The following is a 19,673-nucleotide window of genomic DNA, read 5'->3' on the forward strand; positions in this document are numbered from 1 at the left end:
AAATACCTTGCAAGTATATATATTCAGAAAAGTACATACAGTATGGGGAGAAATATACTTTTAACATTGGTATACTTTGACTTAACACTTTGGCGACCACTGGGCTTAGTCTAATTAGTGGCTAGAGGACCGGGGAATGTAAACAGACGTGACCCTGTTTGTTGAGCTATATCTATACTTTATAGTATTGCTATCTGTCCATTCTCATTGTCACTTGAGTTCATAAACCGTCCCTTCAAAATGGCTTAAAGAAAAAAAAATCCATCAATAGGTTGTCATTTTATAGCGCCGTGAATATAAGCTTTACCGCAGATTTCGTCTCATATATTTTCTGGAAAGCTAGTTATGGAGCTAAAGGCTACTAACGTTATATTCAACGGCATTTCCGTTTTATATATGCTAAAGAAATAACACAAACTGCATATGATCCGGGCTCTCCCAAAGCATGTAAGGATGAAAGGGGGGCGGCGCGGGACGGCATTTAGTATTATTGATTACCAATACAGTGTCCGTGTAACTAGCCACATTCACTGATCGAATGCTTGCGTCTCACAACAATGTCTGATCTGGCTGTAATTTAGGTGAATAAGGTCTTACCATCAGCCCGTGGGATACCCTACAGCATTTCCCCGTTATCGATCGGCATCTGGTAGATCGATATGTCCATTGGTTGATGATAAATCCCCTTATTCCATGGTGAAATCTGTGATTCAAAACGTGATCCACGGTGCATGGTGTTGGTTTGGGATCAGGGTAATATGATACTCCGTTGGAAGGTAAAAAAAATTTCATTCGCCCACAATGATACTGCAGTGGAGCGATGGCGCCCCTAAGAGGAACTGGCCGGTATTGCATGTTGGCGATTCCACAGAGGAGGGTAGATCTGCAGAGCCGGTCGGGGATCTTGTTCTGGTTATTAATATGGAATAAAACAATAATAACTTGCCACGGCTATATACGTGCCTCTGGTCCACAACGCATGGCACCGAAACCCGTATAAACTCGTGGCTGGTCCTTAATGTGTTAATATACTAAAAATAATATAAGACATCTTACGTCACATTTGTAAGTTGTACAATCAAAGATTCATGTCGGAGCACTCTTTTAGATGGATGGGTTTGACTTATGCATGCGTGCATGATTATAATACATAATTTATGACTCTCAGCTGTTAATATATAATCCTATAGCTACATTAAAGGTCCCATATTGTAGTCCTTTTAAACAAGTTAATATAGGTTTTTAAGGTTCCCTAAACATGTCTTTCACTTTTGCTGAAAGAAACACTCTGATTATTGCATTCTAGCAGCCTCTATACCCTCCTGTCTCAGTCCTGTTCAGTCTGTTTCTGAGTCTGTATTTTTTTATGGAAATGCTCCCCAACACTGATCTAATGAAATTCAGATCAAACTGTCAAACTAGGTGTTGCAGATCAAATATGACTCAAGATCCGGCAATATCATATCCAACTATAGTCAGAAACATATTTTAGGTTCAACTTAAGCACTAGCTAGGTGATTTTAAAGTAGGTTAAAATTCAATCATGGCGAAACAGTGAAACAGCAAAACAGTTTGCTTAATTCTGTCACAAAAAGACGTCTTGAGGAGCAAGAGAGGTTCAGCCATCATTCTCAACCCAAACACTTGCTGGTTTCTGGCTGTACACTATGCTTCATATACATCAGACCGGCAATACGTCATCCGTACTGAAATGTGATGGAAAACAACTCAATGTATAAACAGGGATTGGATGCTGTTTGTTCATAAACTACAACTTTAGGACAAAACACAAGGATATAAATCACATTGAAGAACATTGTTGCCCAAAAATAGTCATTACCTCTTAGTTTTAGGGCAGATTCATCAAGTGTAATATTAAATGTCCAGGTAGGGAAATTAGGAAATACCATAGGAAAGACTGCCGGAATATGGATCAAAGGTCACTTTTCACAATGTTGGAAAGGTCACTTTTCACAGTGTTGGAAAGTAATATTAACATGATGCACAAACAAAACAAACGTTTCAAACAATGTAAGCACGTTTTTATACAGGCCAAACACAATGGCAGTATAGGACAAATGAATAGGAACAGTGTCTGTGTTTCTCCCAAAAGTAGGTGAGGCAGTGAAAAAAGCCAAAGCACTTGGATTTGCCCATCTGATTGATTGATTGATTGATTGATTGATTGATTGATTGATTGAAAACTTTATTAACAGATTGCAGAATGGGTACAGTACAGTACAGCTCAATACATACAATTGTTAAGCGGATGCAGACCAGAGAAAGACTTTCGTCTTGTTTACATCAGGGTCCCCCATTTTCAATTCATCGTAACATATATGACATACATATGACATACAGATAGACAGTACTGCTACATCTATACATTTATGACATACCAGATTTGCAAATACAGTACTGTTTGTGATACAAAAAGAGTCCAGAAAAAAAAGTATATACATTTGATGTAGAAACTGTACATTGGATTGGGTAGGTGGGGGGGGGGGGGGGACTGTACATTGGAGGTGGTTGGGTGGGTGGGTGGGGGGGGGGGGTTGGGTAGGAGTGGGGTGGGTGGGGTACACTGTACAACTGTACAAACAAAACTGTACATTGGAATATTGACAAGACCATACTTGGTAATTTACTGTACATTGGAGGGGGTTGTGTTCGGACATTTACAGTGGCCAGTTTCGAATTGCAGTCTCCCTTAGGTGTTTTTTTAGAGTGTTTTTGAAAGTGGGTAGTGATTCACATTCCTTTACAGCTTTGGGTAGGGCGTTCCACATTGATGTGGCATAATTGCGAAACGTGTTTAGTCCCTTGTTTGAGCCGAATCTGGGTTTAACATGATTTGTGGAGCTCCCTCTGGTGTTGTGATCGTGGTATTCACTGACCTTTGGGAAGTATTTTGACATGTACATGGGTACCTTGGTCGTGTAGTGTATCTTGTAGACCAGGCCCATTGCAAGTTGCTGTACTCTGTCGTCTACTCTAAGCCATCCTAGGTTGTCAAAGTGGGCAGGGGTGAGGTGGGTTCTAGGAGTAAGGTCAAGCAGTAGTCTGACCAGTTTGTTTTGAGATGTTTGTAATTTTGTTTTTAGCGCCTTTGAGGTGCTTTGGTACCATGAGGTACAAGCATAGTCGTAGTACCCTTGAATGAGTGCTCCTGCCAGAGTCTTCAGGGTATTCCTGTTTACCAGTGAGGAGATCCGGTACAAGAATCTGATGTATCACAGCCGGGAAAATGAACATAAATAACATCAAATTAAATAAACTTTTGAGCTCCTGGGTGACGGTATGTCATGTAATTTTATTTAAGTTACTTAGAAGCATTTGATATGACCTAAACCTAAAATCTGGGCCACTTATTTTGTCAAACACTTATCCACAAGTTGTTGAAATGGTCCAACATCTCAAAATTCCAATGGAGGGTCTTTACTAGAGAGAGTTTACTGAGGGCTGACATCTTGATTAGAGCGTAACATCTGTTATTTTCACTCCAAGTCGCATTTGATTCATCATGGCTGCGCCCAGTAAACATGGCTGCGCCCATAAACATGGCTGTGCCCATAAACATGGCTGCGCCCTTTTGACATTTTGAGAAGTTGGACCATTTCAATAACTTCGGGTTAAGTGTGTGACAAATAAGTGGGCCGGAATTTTTAGTTTAGGTCATATAAAATGCTTCTGAGTAAGTAAAATTAAATTAAATGACATACGGTCGCAGGGAAGATCTGAAATCTGTGATATGAAGCGAGCGAAGCATAGCGGTACATATAGAGCCGGGAAGCAGTAAACCCAAACACCTGCTCCTGTGTGTGTCCTGCTCAAGTAGCAGCGACACACTCGCCAGCACCTTGTTCTCAACAGGGCCTTTCCGTCACTCGTCCAAGTAGCTACTCCACACCCAGCCATATTTCCCAACATGAATTGTCTCCCATAGGCCCTCGTCACCCTACCCATGACAAGTAGAAATACTCTTTTCAAATGTCAATCAGATAAAGATCTGTCATCAGGGTATCGATGGTGACATACAGACTGAACCACTCTGGAGCGCCCTGTCTGGGGAAAACCTTGATGTTCATAATTATACTCTCCAGTAGAGAACTGACTCAATCATTGGACTATAATGAAATAATTGAGAAAAAAGTGTTTGACACCGTGCCCCATCATCTCCTAGTTGTGACCGTCAAAGGTACGCAAATGTACCATATCTAATTGTAGCATTGCCTATTTCAATATTGTTGTCTATTGGGGTGACGTATAGCTTTTGTCGGGCATACATTTGGGTTTTGTGCTGCTGTTGCTGAGTCTGTCGGTCTATACGTGTGTGTGGTTTCCGTGGCCGGCGTGCCAGGCTAGCACAAGCCAGGCTTCCGTTCAGGCCATAAATTGAGCGAAAGAGGAGGGGCTGCACTGACGAGAAAGCAGACCTATCATCGTAATATAATGGGGTGAGGGTGTGGGGCTTGTGCAGAGTCAAACCGCCGACACGTCACTCACTCTCGTTTCTGCTCAGCCGGCCCACGGGGCGACCGGTGCTCCCGATGGCCTATCGCCTCGCCGACCCCTGTAGCTGTGCTATAGTGGGGGTGTCACCTCACCTCTACATACGTATATATATTTTTGTACCACCTGTTAATATATTGTGTAATACTCTAAAGAGTCATTGTACACCAAGGCTGGCTACATGAGTCTTGTTTTGTATGATAGATATGTTTATCCTGTCACCAAAAATAGACGTGTACCCCCACTCCACTGCCAAAGACGAACCCTTTCCCACGATGAGAAGAGAAATCACATGTTAGCCTCATTAATTATTACTGTCACTGATCTCTCACTCTCTCTCTCTCTCTTTTTCTCTCTCTTTCTCCCTCACTTGCTCTCTCATTTTCCGATGCCTTTCCACACGCCCTCCCTCTCCCCGACAATCTGTCCCCCCCCACCCTCTCTCTCTCTCTCTCTCTCTCTCTCTCTCTCTCTCTCATCTCCTCTCTCTCTCTCTCTCTCTCTCTCTCTCTCTCTCTCTCTCTCTCTCTCTCTCTCTCTCTCTCTCTCTCCTCTCATCTCTCTCTCTCTCTCATCCTGTCTCCTGCTATTTCTTACACAGATCACACAGCTGAAAATAGACCATAACCCTTTCGCTAAAGGTTTCCGGGACAATTATGACACGTAAGTAAGCCAGAAAATAACTGAATTAATAAAGAGAAACAAAAACGCTTCTCCCCGGTGGCGGGGGCCGTCTCTTGTCTGAGAATATTTGAACTTTTAAACCCTGCAAGCATGTCTGCATTATGACATCAAACTGGACTGGCGGGGGTTTGGCGGTACTCACGTGTTTGTCAATTGTCCGACTAAGTTTTGATATCAGGAAATATTAAATGTGATTATTAGTGCTTCTGTAGATTTCTGCTATGGGGAAGGTGTGATGGGCCTGCAAGATGTTCAAGAGATAATAATGGTAGTTTGAGGTTTTGGCAGGAAATAACACCTCTTCTTCCTCTTCTTCTCACACGCTCACCCCCCCCCCCCCCCCCCCCCCCCCCCCCACTAGGCTATATGCCCCTCCCGACTCTGATCGCTTCACCCCCTCCCCCACTGAGGGCCAGCAGCTGCTGCCGGGGACCTGCTTCCCCCAGAGCTACCTGTCAGAGCCATACATGAGCCCGCTGCCCCAGGGCCGCTTCTACCGCCGGGAGGCCGTCACCATGACCCAGCAGCCCAAGGATCCCTCCTCCAGCCCGGGCCCCTGCTGGTACCTGTCCCCCCAGCAGAGTAGCGTGGCGCCCAGCCGCCTCGACTTCAGCCCCTCCTACGAGGGGGATTTCTCCAGCAGCGGCTTGTACAAGCCCTTCCCCCTGCAGACGTCGGCCCACCACCACCACGCCCTGGGGTACTACGCCGACCACCCCTTCGCTCCCACCGGCGTGTCCATGTCGGCGGCCTCGTCGGCAGGGTGGAGCGCCAGCCGGCCCTCACCGCAGTACCTCAGTCACCCGAGTAAACCTGGTCCCAGTCTAGGCTGGTTCAGGCCGTGTCTTCGTCCTCCTCCCCGTCCTCTTCCTCCACGTCCCCGGGCTCCAACCCCAGGCTCCACCCTGCCGCCTCCCTGCTGGAGCCGCTCCGCCCGGCCCCGCTGCAGGACAAGCCCAAAGAGGGGGGGGTTGTCGTGGGGGAGGACCCGTGGCTGGAGCCCCCCTCCGTAAAATCGGTGGACTCGGCCGACTCTGGCCTGTTCGAGGGCGGAGTCGGGGAGAACAAGAAGAGACGGGTGTCGCCCTACGCCTCCAGCACGGAGAACTCCCCGCCCACGCGCGGCGGGGAAGTTTGCGAGAAGGACAACAGCAGCGATGCAGGCTACTATGGCTTCTACACCCACTGAATACTTCACACCTCACCCTCCACACCCACACACAGGCTCTCCTAGTGCCCCCCCACCACCAACCTCCCATCCCACTTTGTGCTGTGGTATCTCCCACACAGCGATGCCTATCTGTCAGTCCAGTCAGATCATGTTAAAAAGGGGCGTTGAATTAAATGGGTTGAAGCTCCCTCTCATTGGCTCCTGTATTAGCCGCATGGCAAACACTTAGTACCTCAACTATTCTCATCGTAAACCGACACAGTACGGCAAGCTTATCTATAAGCGTTCCCTGTCTAAGTGTCGCTTGGGCATGAAAGGAGGTTTGAAGGTTACTGTCAGAAGTTGATGATGGCCGAGGAGCCAGCTTGATTTGATTGACACATACACACCACCATGCCATGCGAGTTAAGTCTTTCAAATGTCTGGAGATTAAAAAGGAGAGATCTGCACACCTGCTGGCTGACAGACCTGGCAGACCCCTGCAGGTACTGTCCAGTCTCTCCCCCGTCAAATTCTCTCTCTCACTCTCTGTCTCTCTCTTTCTCCCTTTCTCTGTCTCTCTCTCTCCCCCCTCACCCCACACATGTTCACCAATTCCACTTGACACACTTCAGTTTCCCTGATGTGGTGGAGAGACATACCCACACAACTCACTAAATCTCTCATATCCCATCAAATAACTGAACTTCAGCTCCCCCTATTGACAGCAACATATAACTGCAGGCTGTCCGTGAAGACAGTGCAGAGTGTGGTATTACTGTAGAAGTGAGAGGAGCTTAAGGAGCACATGATCTCAAATACCTCCACTAATCCCTCTGAAACCCTCTAGGACAGCCTTCCACGTGTCTGCTATTGGGTGTGTGTGTGTGTGTGTGTGTGTGTGTGTGTGTGTGTGTGTGTGTGTGTGTGTGTGTGTGTGTGTGTGTGTGTGTGTGTGTGTGTGTGTGTGTGTGTGTGTGTGTGTGTGTGTGTGCTTGAGTGCGTGCACGTGTGTGCCTGCATGCATGTGCATGTGTTTGTGTGTGTGTGTGTGTGTGTGTGTTGTTTAAATCAACAACCAAATGGCAAACCTGATCATATAAAATATAGTCAAACATATCTCATTCACACACCACTGTAACAATAGCAGATTTATGCAAGTAACTCAATACTCAAGTAACTCAATACTACAGTAATATTCAAATAGTAAACACATAATGGCCTGATCTAGTTCTGATCAAAATGCTCACTGTTCACATTACATGAACATGAGAACTTAACAATGATAAGAGGCCTAAACATAAATGCCTCGTACTTCTAAGGTACTTTATGAATACGAGCCAGTGAGAGGGTTACTGGGCGGCTTCACACCCTGGCACTGGCCTGAACTACACCTGGCATGTGGGCTGTTTGTATAACAGGGTGAAAAAGCCTTCATTATATCGACAGCTACTCTCTCTCTGCAACAGTCAATCAATCTGAAAATGCCCCTGTAACCACACACACAAATAAAGACTGTGATCAATAACAGCATTAAAACATGGTCCACTCAGACTACAGGCTGGAAATCATTATTGGCAGAGGGTTCTATTATGGGTTCATACCCCCCACTCCCCTGGCACACGCACACAGTACACACACGCATACATGTACATATGCATACACACAATCACACATACAGACAGGCACACACAAACTCACCATTCATAGTAAAATGAGAGAACCTCATAGAGTATAACCTTAAGCGATATTTTGATAACATTGTAGTATTTATGTATTTATGTGGTATTTTTGGATCAGACGACCCTCATATACTGTATCAGAACATCCAACTAAACGCCTCTTGACTCTCTTTGGCCCAGTTTCACAAATGGATCTTACAACTAAAATCCTCTCTGGTGACTGGCTTTGAAGATGTTTGGAAAAAATACATGATATTAGCTGCAATGCGGAACCCCAGTTCTGACATAGATGGATCAACAGGCCTCATCGATTTGCAGTGTCAAATTTCCCACGGGATAATACAAGTATTTCTATTCTATTCTATTCTATTCTATTCTATTCTATTCTATTCTATTCTATTCTATTCAAGGGAAGGTATTGCCATAGAGTGGCAGCCATTGTAGAAGTCCCTCCTTCTTGCATAAACTTCTGTCAGATCTTCGGATCTTTCAGGAAAAAAAGAAAAAACACACCCTCATTTTCAGATTGACTCCGATTTTTTAAGTCCTACATCAGGGTTTTGAATGGGTTTCACATGACCTTGGGTCATCAGACCCGCTCACTACACAAGAGAACCATGTCATCTTTTAATTCAAGGAAAGATGTTAAAATCATCAAAATTGGAGGTACATGTTTTTTGCCTTATGAGTGACGCACCAAATGCATCAGGATGTTCCAAATAATTCCTCTTTGGAGTGCCGCATAGAACATGGGTTGTGTATCTGGCATTACAACTGGAGTTGGTCCCCGGGTGCTGCACTGTGTGGCTGCCCACTGCTCCTAAATAGGTAGGATGGTCAAATGCAGAGAACGAATTTCCTCAAGGGAATTAATAAAGGTTCAACTCAACTCAGCATGTGCAGGGTACTGACAGGAGGGTACTGTCACCGCCATACCTGAGTACACAGGAAGCTTTGTGTAACATTTCCCCCTTTCTAGTCCTTGGGCCAACCGTGTGGTGACAGTGGCTGACAGAGGCCAGGTGACAGAGATGAAGAGTGAGGCTCCAGTCAGAGCTGATCAGAGCCCCCGCTCCTCACCAGGTGTTAACCACCTCCGACAGCCCTGGGGGGGCGACATCCAGGCAGGCGGCAGGCCCCTCACTCAGAGCAGAGCAGGGGGTCTGGCTTTTAATTCAGTCCTTTTTTAAATAGAACGTGGAACAGCACTTACCTTCCTTATATTATATTATAATATATTCTTGATCTATTATGTTTTTTTATTGGATAACTCAAGTTTCTTTTTCTAGAGAAAATGTATCTCTTGAACTGATTCAAATAGAAATTAAATGACACTCACTCCTAACTAAGGCATTGGTAGAACCACAAGCTGGGTGAATTTTACTGCACTCTTGTTTCAATGTTTTATTATTTAAACATTGTAATGGGTTCACAATCCAGGAATGATTATTAGGAATAGCCTACACCCAATTTGGTAGGTGTCTTACCAGTCACACTCTGACTACTGCAGTGTGTGATACTGGTTTGGTAGGTGTCTTACCAGTCACACTCTGACTACTGCAGTGTTTGATACTGGTTTGGTAGGTGTCTTACCAGTCACACTCTGACTACTGCAGTGTGTGATACTGGTTGTGATACTGGTTTGGTATGTCTTACCAGTCACACTCTGACTACTGCAGCGTCGGATACCGTGAGCACAAGTCTGAGGAGTTAGGATCCAGATGAGGGCTTTATAAATTAAAATCAGCCACGAAAACATGACTCATAATAACAGCCATTCGCTTTGGATAGTGACCAAAACACCCACAACTTAGGTTTTTACAAAGCACAGATCTGTGTCCACAGTTGAGGTTGATTTCATGTAAAGATTTTAATTGTAAAAAAAAATGTGAAACCAGCAAATAACTGTTTTATTAGATTTGCCTTGTCAAGCTTGTTTTCTATTGTGATTACTCAATGAATCTCTGAACAGCACAACATTTGTGGGGGGGGGGGGGGGGCTGAGTTTTGTAGGAACGGTTGAATCCATTCGTTGGTTATTATAGGAAGTGGACACAATAAGGAGAGGTGGACGTCTGGTCAAATACTTGAACAACTGGATGTGGAAGACAATCAGACGGGTTAAGGGACAATGAATCAGAACTCCTCAGATCTGTTAATGAGCAGAGGGGAAATCTACCCTTAGCTTAGCTGGACCGTCGATGTACAGGAGGACACAAGCTGTGTGACAGTGGAGGACAGTGTGCGACCTGAAGAGTTCAACAACGGTGTTCAATGTTCTTGTGTTGAAGTGTTAATCTCATGCTGGAAACAAAATGGATATGTTGTATGATCAGCAGACACATGTTCATACTGTATATGTTTCTCATTGTAAGACTTTCAAAATATTGTATTTTTTAGCATTTAACTTAACGTTGATGTTAAGACGAGCCAGAGCAAGTGACAAAAGCTTGTAATATATCTTAACCGAGGCGTATAGTGGAGAATTATTTAATGTTTTCAAGTGCAATTAAGGGAAATGTTAATTGATTTATATATTTTTTTCTAACGGTGTTGCAAAAGCAATGAAGAGAATCTGATCTGATCATTTGCCTCTGACAGATGTTAAACATTTTATTGACTTGTGTTACCCGACTTATTTTTTATGTACACTGAACCAAGCAAGACATAAGGCAACAGAGAATGCCATAGGACCCCTCAGGAATGCCCCCTGCTGGGCATCTCAGCTACTACAATCAACGCAACAACAGCTATTTACAATCAACAACAAATGCCATGACAATCAATGAAACATCACACCCAGTCTCCCCTCATGATGTACACCCCAAATACTTCCTTTCCAGTGAATTTGTTTATCTTTCTCTCAGAATGAGAACAAGCCTCTGTATAGAAACTTGGTCCCCCGTGGAGTTTAGTGTATAGCCATTTGGAGGTGACTGAGGGTTCAAATGTGAATTAGGGAGGGAGGTCAATCAACAAGCATGTTCCTTTTTGTTGTTCTATGTGCATCATTTGTCTCAACAGGCAGGGTACTTCCCACTATTTTTTTACGGTTTATAATAAGTCGTGAATTCACTCAAAGAGAAGATGTGGACTATTCAGGAATGCAGTAAAGTAATGCAAAATATTGTACTAAATAAGTATACATGAATTTGATTTAATGTAATGCGATGAAGACACACACACACACACACATAAAAAACAAGAGTTTCAAAGGGGTAAAACGTTTATTTATTAAAGGTGGCATACTTGTGTATTGTACTGTTTTTTTTTTTTTTTATTGATGAATTAAATCTTAATTATCTTAAATCCCAGCTGTTTGGTTTGATATACTCTTTTGTTAAAGAAAAAAAGGATCATTGACCTGAAGGCTATTACCTGAAAGCAGATTCTCTCTATCGTTGCTTTCATGTGACCCATTAAAAGTCACTTCAACGGCCTTCTGATGTTGATGATCAAAGGCGCCGTATGAATACGTCAGTTTCCAACCCGTTGGAAACCCCCGCGTTTCACTATTAACCGACAAAACATAAAAGTATTGATATTGAGAGTTGACTACTTGTGTACAGTCATAAAATAGAACACTTTATAAAAAGCAAGCAGTAGGCTATAGCTGACATCGATAAGACAGGGATGGGATGACAGTGTAGTGCAGGGTCAGGGTCAAGGAACTCAAATGAAATCAAGTCAACAAAAAATAAAAAATAAAGATGCAACTCGTCTGCTAATCATAAAGCGTTCATTCTTGGTTGCAAAATTCTTTCGCATTTTGAAGAAAAGCGTAGTTCCTGAATTGACCCAAGGAGGGTAAAATCGAGAAGTCACAGTGACATACTGTGTCATATGATGCTCAGTTACAATTTGGCTACATTTCCATTCAATTTGTGTCCCAAACACTCCACCAGCACAATCTGAGCACGCACAATCTCCCATTGGATGGCTGACCAGTGACATCTCCTCGATTTGACCCTCTTTCTCGATCCTCCAATCACAACTGTTGCTTTCCTCAGACGCAGAAAGTGAGCAAACTCGATTGATTGAGTGTTTAAACACAGCCGTATACACACACACCTTTGACTAATGATATTCAAAAGCGATTCAGAGAACTTAAGAGAGTTTTCAACTTTGATCATTTTTCAAGCTCCAGTTGAGAGGAATCTTGACCCATTCTCGTCATCTGGACAACAAATAATATAAATATACATGCACTTAAATACAGTACACTGAAATGGTCTAAGAATAGGTTCAAATACATTACAAAAACTGATTTCGATGAAAGAGGTCTCTGTGTAGCCTTTTACCTGGCGGAAAACAAAAATGCTACACACGTGAACTACCGCGAACGTCACTGTTCACACATAGCTCCTGATACATTTAAAGAGGTCTCGAGGGTTCCTGTGAGCCAGTCACAGGGGGTACAGATCACGTGGAGTCACTATAAAGGAAATCAGCCCAATCTCTGCTCTTCAGAGGCGCCAGGGCAGTTCATCCATGCTGTGCAGATATCCACTGTGGCCTAGTTATTCGTTTCATTTCTCCCAATTCTCCCATAGTTTTTCACTCGGGGTCCATTTGCCACTGTCTCCTGTTCACCATAGAGCCATGTTTGGAATGTTGGCAAAGCCTGGCTTCTCCCTGAGCTCCCAGTAGGATCCATTAGTCAGCCACACGTCCCGTCCAGAGGAGTCTTTGGCTTTCCTGAAAAATGTGTCATTTCAATCAATCAATCAATCAATCAATCAATCAATCAATCAATCAACCAACCAATCAATCCAAGGTACAACATAAACATCTTAATTACTAATAATTTACTTAAACTTGTTTCCGCCTTTACTAAAATCACCAACTATATGACAGCGATTGCATAGGAAATTATTATTATTTATGATAAAAGTGATATTGAGGATCATAAAGAGGCGAATATGAATGACTATTTCTACAGCACTTTTCTAGTACTAGGACACAAAGCGCTTCCCGTTGCCATGGAAACCGCTTCACGATGGAGAACTCACTTGAAAAAGCGTGGAACATGCTCCTCTCCTCTTTTGCCCATCTCCTTCCTTAGCTCTCTCTGCATCTCCTCAATGACATCTTTCTTTGTGTCCGAGTCGTTCACCCTCCCCTCCTCAAGCATTCTATGAAATGCAAGGACCATTCAACATTTACATTTACATTTAGTCATTTAGCTGATGCTTTTATCCAAAGCGACTGTATCAAAGACAAGTCAGCAGGAGGTAAACCTCGGGCAGCTAAGGCTAAGTGGCATTGTTTGTCAAACAGTGTTGAACTTGAGTGTATATAGTAGTATAGACATATTAGCATAGCAGGTAGTAGTATAGGTATAGTAGCACATACATAATAGTAAAAGACAGTAAGAAGGTTGTTGTTGTTTTGTTATTATTATTATTTCAGATATTCAATTCAACAAATGGCACAAATATTCCCTATCTGATGGTATTAATCATGAAAATGTGCAGAATATTATTGAATTAATATTTTCTTTTGTCGTCATACCACGCAATGTGGTCCATCCCATGGGATCATACGATACCTTTCGAAATAAATAATTTTAATGCAGCTTACAGTTTATAGGTGCAATTGTGAAAAGTATGCAATATAATTAATTAAACAAGGCTATTGAAATTGAAATCACATACCTACAAAATAAAATGGTATCGCTGCATCCCTGCAAACAGTATGTGCTTACTAGCCTGATGCCATATCCAACATTAATTTGTATTGGATTGGCTTTTTCCATGTAAATATACTCAAAACAACGTTGCCATCCCCACCATGACCCCTCCAAAGCCCTGGAAGTATATATTGTTGATATCTCTGATATTGGTCTGTTACTATGTACATATCACGACTTACAGTATAAATAAAGTTTGAATATGGCTAGCAGTGATGTCATCTGGGGCATTGAATCCTTGGGTTGTGTTAATTACAGCTCAAGGTAGCAGTCACATCACTGGTGGCCATATTCAAACAAATCTAGTCCCAATAACTGTCAAACTAAATGAATGTGTGCAAAACTCTTTGTCTTTGGATGTGTGTGAGTATGTGCAAAATAAATCAGCGTTGTTTTTTTGGTGAAGTGCCCCTTTAACCAAACCACCTGGGAGTGACACCTACCTTTGGTCTGGGCGCATGCGACTGTCAGTTGGGGGGAGGAAGGGGGTCAGATCCGGGCTGAGCTCGTTCAGCTCCATAGCGAAGGTGGAGAAGCCGTAGTACAGCAGGGAATCCTTTGGCTGGGGATCTGAGGGGAACAAGGAGCCATGCTGGTGAGCCGGGACACCGTCATGATCGCAGCTTTGTCTGATATTTAGATTGTGGGAGACCTATTGTGTCCGATATATAGATAGTGACTTAAAGGAACTTAAGGGTTCATTTAAAGGAACTTTAGTTTGATATTGAAAGAGAGCTTGAAATTCTCAAAACTTGGTGCACTATTTGGGCAACTTTACACAATTCCTGTGAGTCTATTGAACACATCTGTACGTTTTATTTTTATTTTTTTAATGCATTGTTTTATATATATATATATATTTTTTGTATTGATCTTTTTCCCCCTCCTTTTTCCTCCGATTTTCTCCCATCCCAATGTTAGTCGTTATGCCAATTCCCAATCCCCTTCCTGGTCGGTCTGGGAGAGTGGAGGCTATCACATGCTTCCTCCGACACACGTCTAGCCAATCAACCGCTTCTTTTCACCTGGCAGCACGGACTCTCACTGAGAGGGGGTAACGTGTGGAAGGATCACACTACCCCCCTTAGATCCTATCTGCGCTGAGCAGGCGCCCCGACCGAACTGTAGGAGTCGCTGTTTACAACGACCCGGACCCACCCCGCCAGCTTTCCCACCCTCTAATACAGCCAATTGTATTAGTGTGAACGGCCAGCCAAGCTGGTGACAACGCCGGAGCTGTGAGCTGGATTCGAACAGGCGAATCCAGCGTCTCCGGTGTTGGTGATGAACGCAATCTCCGCTACGCCACCTGACCGCCCTCATTGTTTTATATTTCTAATCAAGTACTCAAAAGCCACATTTTTCTCCCTTTGGATTTCAGGCTGTGTTGGCCTGGCTCCGCCCATAAGCACTTTGAGTAACAGTCATCCACACAGTCTGCGACTGGCACAGAGAGAGAGATAGAGAGAGAGAGAGGGAGAGGGAGGGAGGGAGGGAGAGGGGGACACGGAGCATAAAGTTATCTCTCCACTGCTTCCCCGCGAGGTCCAGGTTGTGTGTAAATGAGTATGTGCTACTGCTGCTTCCCTGCGAGGTCCAAGTTGTGTGTAAATGAGTATGTGCTACTGCTGCTTTCCCGCAAGGTCCAGGTTGTGTGTAAATGAGTATGTGCTACTGCTGCTTCCCCGCGCGAGGTCCAGCCCAGGTTGTGTGTAAATGAGTATGTGCTACTGCTGCTTCCTCGCACATGCGGTTTGTTTCGCCGACAGAAGCTCTTCTCTCTCTCTCCCTCCTTCTCTCTCTCTCTCCCTCTCTCTCTATCTCTCTCTCCCTCTCTCTCTCACTCACTCACTCGTTGTCTGCCTCGCTCTGTTTGAGGAAGTGAAGATAATTCCACTCGCTCTGCTGTCGCTGCAAATCAGTGCTATATTCACGTCAGCAAAACTGTCCAATCAGAACAGCCTAGTTGAGTGAGGAAGGATCTCGTGAACTCGAGACTAAACTGATGAGTCAATATGATAATTAATGACACAGACCACATTGATATAATCCCCAATTGCTAGGAAAACATGCTAATCACTGGAAAAGGCCATTTATAATGCATGTCCCCTTTAATAAATTGTCTCTCAATATTAAGAAAACTAAATTTATGGTTTTTGGTAATCGAAAAGAAATAGAGGGGGATATCGAGTTAAAAATATGATGTAAAAATAGAAAGAGTTTCTGAGATAAAATATCTAGGGGTAGTTATTGACCAGAAATTAACATGGAAACAACATGTTAACTATATGCAAGGGAAACTATTAAGTTAAATTATTAAACTATTGCTACTACTAAGTCAGTAGCAATATTGTATAAATGTAAGGATATATTAAACTACATTAAACTACTTATACTTCTTTACATATCTTACTGTGTGGAAGTATGGGGGTCGACATTTAAAAAGACTGTAAATCCAATAGTCTTACTGCAAAAGCGGGCCATTCGGAACCTTTTTAAGGCTGGTTACTATAACCACACAAATCCATTGTTTATAAAGTCTCATGTTATGAAATTTAATTATGCAAATAATGTACAGAGCTAAAGCAAAGTTACTCCCGGACGGGGTGCAAAGGTTTTTTTCAATACATGCTGTGATATACAGTTCTGTATCGTTAGTGGCTTAGCTTGGCATCGCTACTGCACTATCTCGCGTACGTGCACGCGTACTGAATAAACCACAAATGTACCTCTAATACCAGTATTAGTCTGACCACACCCCTCATCAGCTTACCTTCATAAGCAGGTGTGTGGTCACCTGCTCTCCTCCTTCTCGCTTTCACCACAAGGAAGAGGTGCCTCGGTAGATCCCCACACTTGACACCATGATGGAAGAAATTGGATTAGGAACAGCTTGGGAAACAAGGATACGTTGACATCATATCTTTATTTTCTCTCTCACTATTTTCGAGAAAATACGGCGATATTGTCTTCGTACTGGAGTGTCTAGAAGATGATGATCATTCTACAAACCCTCCACCGGTTTTCGTATTGGGAGCACGCCGCTGCATGCTTCTCAACTGCAGTTCCTTGCTGTGTTTGTTGGGGTGAAACCTGTCAGGCCACAGCTGAACTGTCGGACATGCCGCTGTTGTGAGGAGCGGTGCGTTCCAGGTTGGGTGAGTAGTGTTTGCTGGCGGGCTCCACTTGTCTGTTAGTGCTATGGGGGCTACTTGACAAAGTTTATGGAAACCGGCCCCAGGCTAGGGTCCTTTGTTTAGCCGTCTAGGCGACAGAAGGCCTTGGTCTGGCGACCATTATAGTTTTAACTAGTGGGCCGCGACCATTGACACTGGTGATCCCTGTGTGTTCTGGACGAGTGGATTCTCTCTGTCACCGTGTTAAGACCCCATCTTTCATATCCAAATGAGAGTATTCCTTCACGAGGGGATATGTGCATGTAATGTGCGATAGCGGCAGATTCATGTTCAAAGTCAGCTATACAGGCCAGTTGGTACTGTGCTGATTCCGCCGGACGTGGTAGTGTCACCGTTGTGAAGCGGTGTTGACGTCTTGTTTTCTCTTTTCTCTTAAAAAGTGAGGAGGGTTCAGAACGGCGGCCTGTCTGGGTGAGTGTTATGTCATTGTTTACATGTTCATAGCTTACGGTTAGCCGGTCGGTGGCCTGGCGCGGGGTAGCTTGGCTTCTCGCGCGCCGCCGGGAGCTCGCTCCTGATCGCGTGCGTCGTAGATCGGCGTCTCGCGAGCGGAAGCAATAGCACCCGAACGGTTGGAGCAGCCGTTAGCTTGATGCTATTCTGTTGAACGTGCTTTGATTTTAACATGTTTTACACTCTTGACCACGACGTCATCCTTGACAGGGGATGTTCGTCGACCCTGCCTGAGCCTAGACGGGGATTGCGTCAACAAAGAGGACTGTAGCGACTGGTGGAGCGGCGACGCTGCCCGGATCGAACAACACGGGACGGCTGTGTTCTACGGTGGCTTGTGACTGCACTTCGCTGATCTGCGTTCCGGGCAGGTACGGGGTTGGCCAGACCTCATAACACGTCTTCTGGTTTTACCTTGCTAAATGTATTGTGAATAACGGTGTTTTTTCCCAAAACGTGTGTTGTTGCAATGCATTTGAGATACGTTGCGGGTTGTGTGTGAGCTGTTTTTGTCACTGGCAGTTAGCTTCTCCGTGCAGATCGTGATGTATTGATCTGGTTGTTGTGTGAGAAACATCATGGTGTTTATGTGTACCGTGTACTCACTACTAAGGCAACTAACCTATGAAGCTATGCTTGGTGACGAGTGAGTAAAAGAATGTTCTTTCTCAGACTGTAATGACAATGAACAGTGAGTTCACACATTAACAGGTTTTCCTGTTTTAACTGGCCGTATTGAGGGTAAAATAGGAGGATTGTGTTTCCCCCCCCGGTTCCCTGGGGACTTTATCACCTCCTATCAGACGTGTTGTGCATTAATTGTGTCTTTTGTGTGGTAGGGATACGATGTAACTCTCAGCTTGATTGCTGAGGTTGTGCTAAATCTGCTGGAGAAACTTATTTCCTAAAGGGAAATTGGTTTGGTTGCTGTCATGTGTGCTTAGCAAGGCCTGTGGTCGATACTAATCAAGAATGATGTATTCTCTCATTGTGAAAAAAACGGCGTTCCTCTGTTGAGTGTTTTTGCCATTTTTTGTAGGTGATGATGGGTTGTGTGTGTCATGTGACCTACAACTGGGTTGTACTGGCCACAGAAGCACATGTGTATGTTGGACCGGGGTTCTTAGAGCCCTCTCTATTCTGTGTTTTTCCTTAGTAAAAATCAGATAGCAGGTTAGCTCGTGCGCTGTGTGGAGCTGTGAAACGCTTCATAGAGCTGACTATGACTGTGTCATATTCTCTTTTTGTCGTTACGTCGTATCATGGGTGTGGGGTCGTAAAGGGGTGAACTGGTAACCTTTCCTCTCCCCATTGTTCTGTCGGTCAGGGGTACACCCCCTGTCCTTCAAGGTTCCCGTCACGTGGCGGTTCGGCACGTTACGGGGGGGGGGGGGGGGGGGGGGGGAGGGAGTTCCTGGTCCCACGGCCTGGTATATTGGGCGTGTGCACCGCAGGAATTCCCCCGCCATAGAGTACGTCACCGTGCGCGTCTCTGTTGGTAGGACTTCCGTGTGCTGTTCAGGTCCATGTGATGGATCTGTTTTCAGGGGGGGTGGTCAGGGCTCCTCCTCACCAAGCGCCTACTCAGGCCTTCTGTGAGTTCGGACTCCTTCTTCCATGTGAGGAAGCCTCCATCAGAGTACAGAGCCTTCCTCCTCAGATTGTCAAAGTGAGTGGACCCTCTAGAAGGGTCCTTTTCTATTGTATGTATATTCGATTCAATTCGTTTATTGAGTGTGTATGGGTTCGGTGCCTCTTCCCCGGAGGCCCTAAAACCAGTTTTTTACATGGCTCAAGGTGCAATATATTCTTTTCAATCTGTACAGCTCGCGTGGGAAGTCTCTCTGGGGATCCCCGTCTCTTTCCTATGGGAGGGTGGTGGGATGTAAAAATGTGAACATTTTTTACCCCGGCTGTGTAGACTGGGATACATACTGTTGATGCTTCCTTCTTTCTATTCCAGAAGTGTTGGAGTTAGGGAGTGTCACACCCCTCTTGTCGTTCCCCTGGGCGCCTTGGGGATTCAATGACAGGTCTAAATAGCCTGTTCATTGATGGGGGTGTGTCCCGACGCACGTATAGTGCTAGCTCGCTGTAAACAGGCGATTGACTGGCACGCCTTAGTTGCTTGTGGTTGAAACAGCGTTTTTATAAAGCAACTGAGATGGGGGTTTTTCCTCTTCCGGCGACCACATCCCATGACCTGGGTGGGTTGTCGACGGATTCTCGTTCATGTCTGGGGGATGATGACGGGATGGATCTGAACATATGTAGTGGGGTCTCACGTCCTTGGGGTGGGCCAC

The 19,673-nt window shown here is 44.4% G+C and overlaps 2 protein-coding genes across 2 annotated transcripts in view; one reads left to right on the forward strand and one right to left on the reverse strand.

The window, feature by feature from the left end:
* The window catches only part of tbx21 (T-box transcription factor 21), a gene marked incomplete at both ends in the record, with an annotated part of 30,220 nt that extends 23,835 nt beyond the window's left edge, over positions 1-6,385 (forward strand). The window contains 3 exon segments of the mRNA XM_084323447.1: positions 5,114-5,175; positions 5,558-6,050; positions 6,053-6,385. Of these exon segments, the coding sequence (XP_084179573.1) occupies positions 5,114-5,175; positions 5,558-6,050; positions 6,053-6,385 (888 nt within the window).
* A 6,232-nt stretch (positions 6,386-12,617) lies between these two features.
* osbpl7 (oxysterol binding protein-like 7) overlaps positions 12,618-19,673 on the reverse strand; it is a gene marked incomplete at both ends in the record, with an annotated part of 52,125 nt that continues 45,069 nt past the window's right edge. Inside the window, 3 exons of the mRNA XM_084323045.1 lie at positions 12,618-12,726; positions 13,041-13,163; positions 14,164-14,290. Coding sequence (XP_084179171.1) covers positions 12,618-12,726; positions 13,041-13,163; positions 14,164-14,290 — 359 coding nt within the window. The remainder of the gene's footprint in view (positions 12,727-13,040; positions 13,164-14,163; positions 14,291-19,673) is intronic.

The sequence above is a fragment of the Notolepis coatsorum genome, assembly GCF_963971535.1.
Source record: "Notolepis coatsorum genome assembly, chromosome: 10".
Lineage (NCBI taxonomy): Eukaryota > Metazoa > Chordata > Actinopteri > Aulopiformes > Paralepididae > Notolepis > Notolepis coatsorum.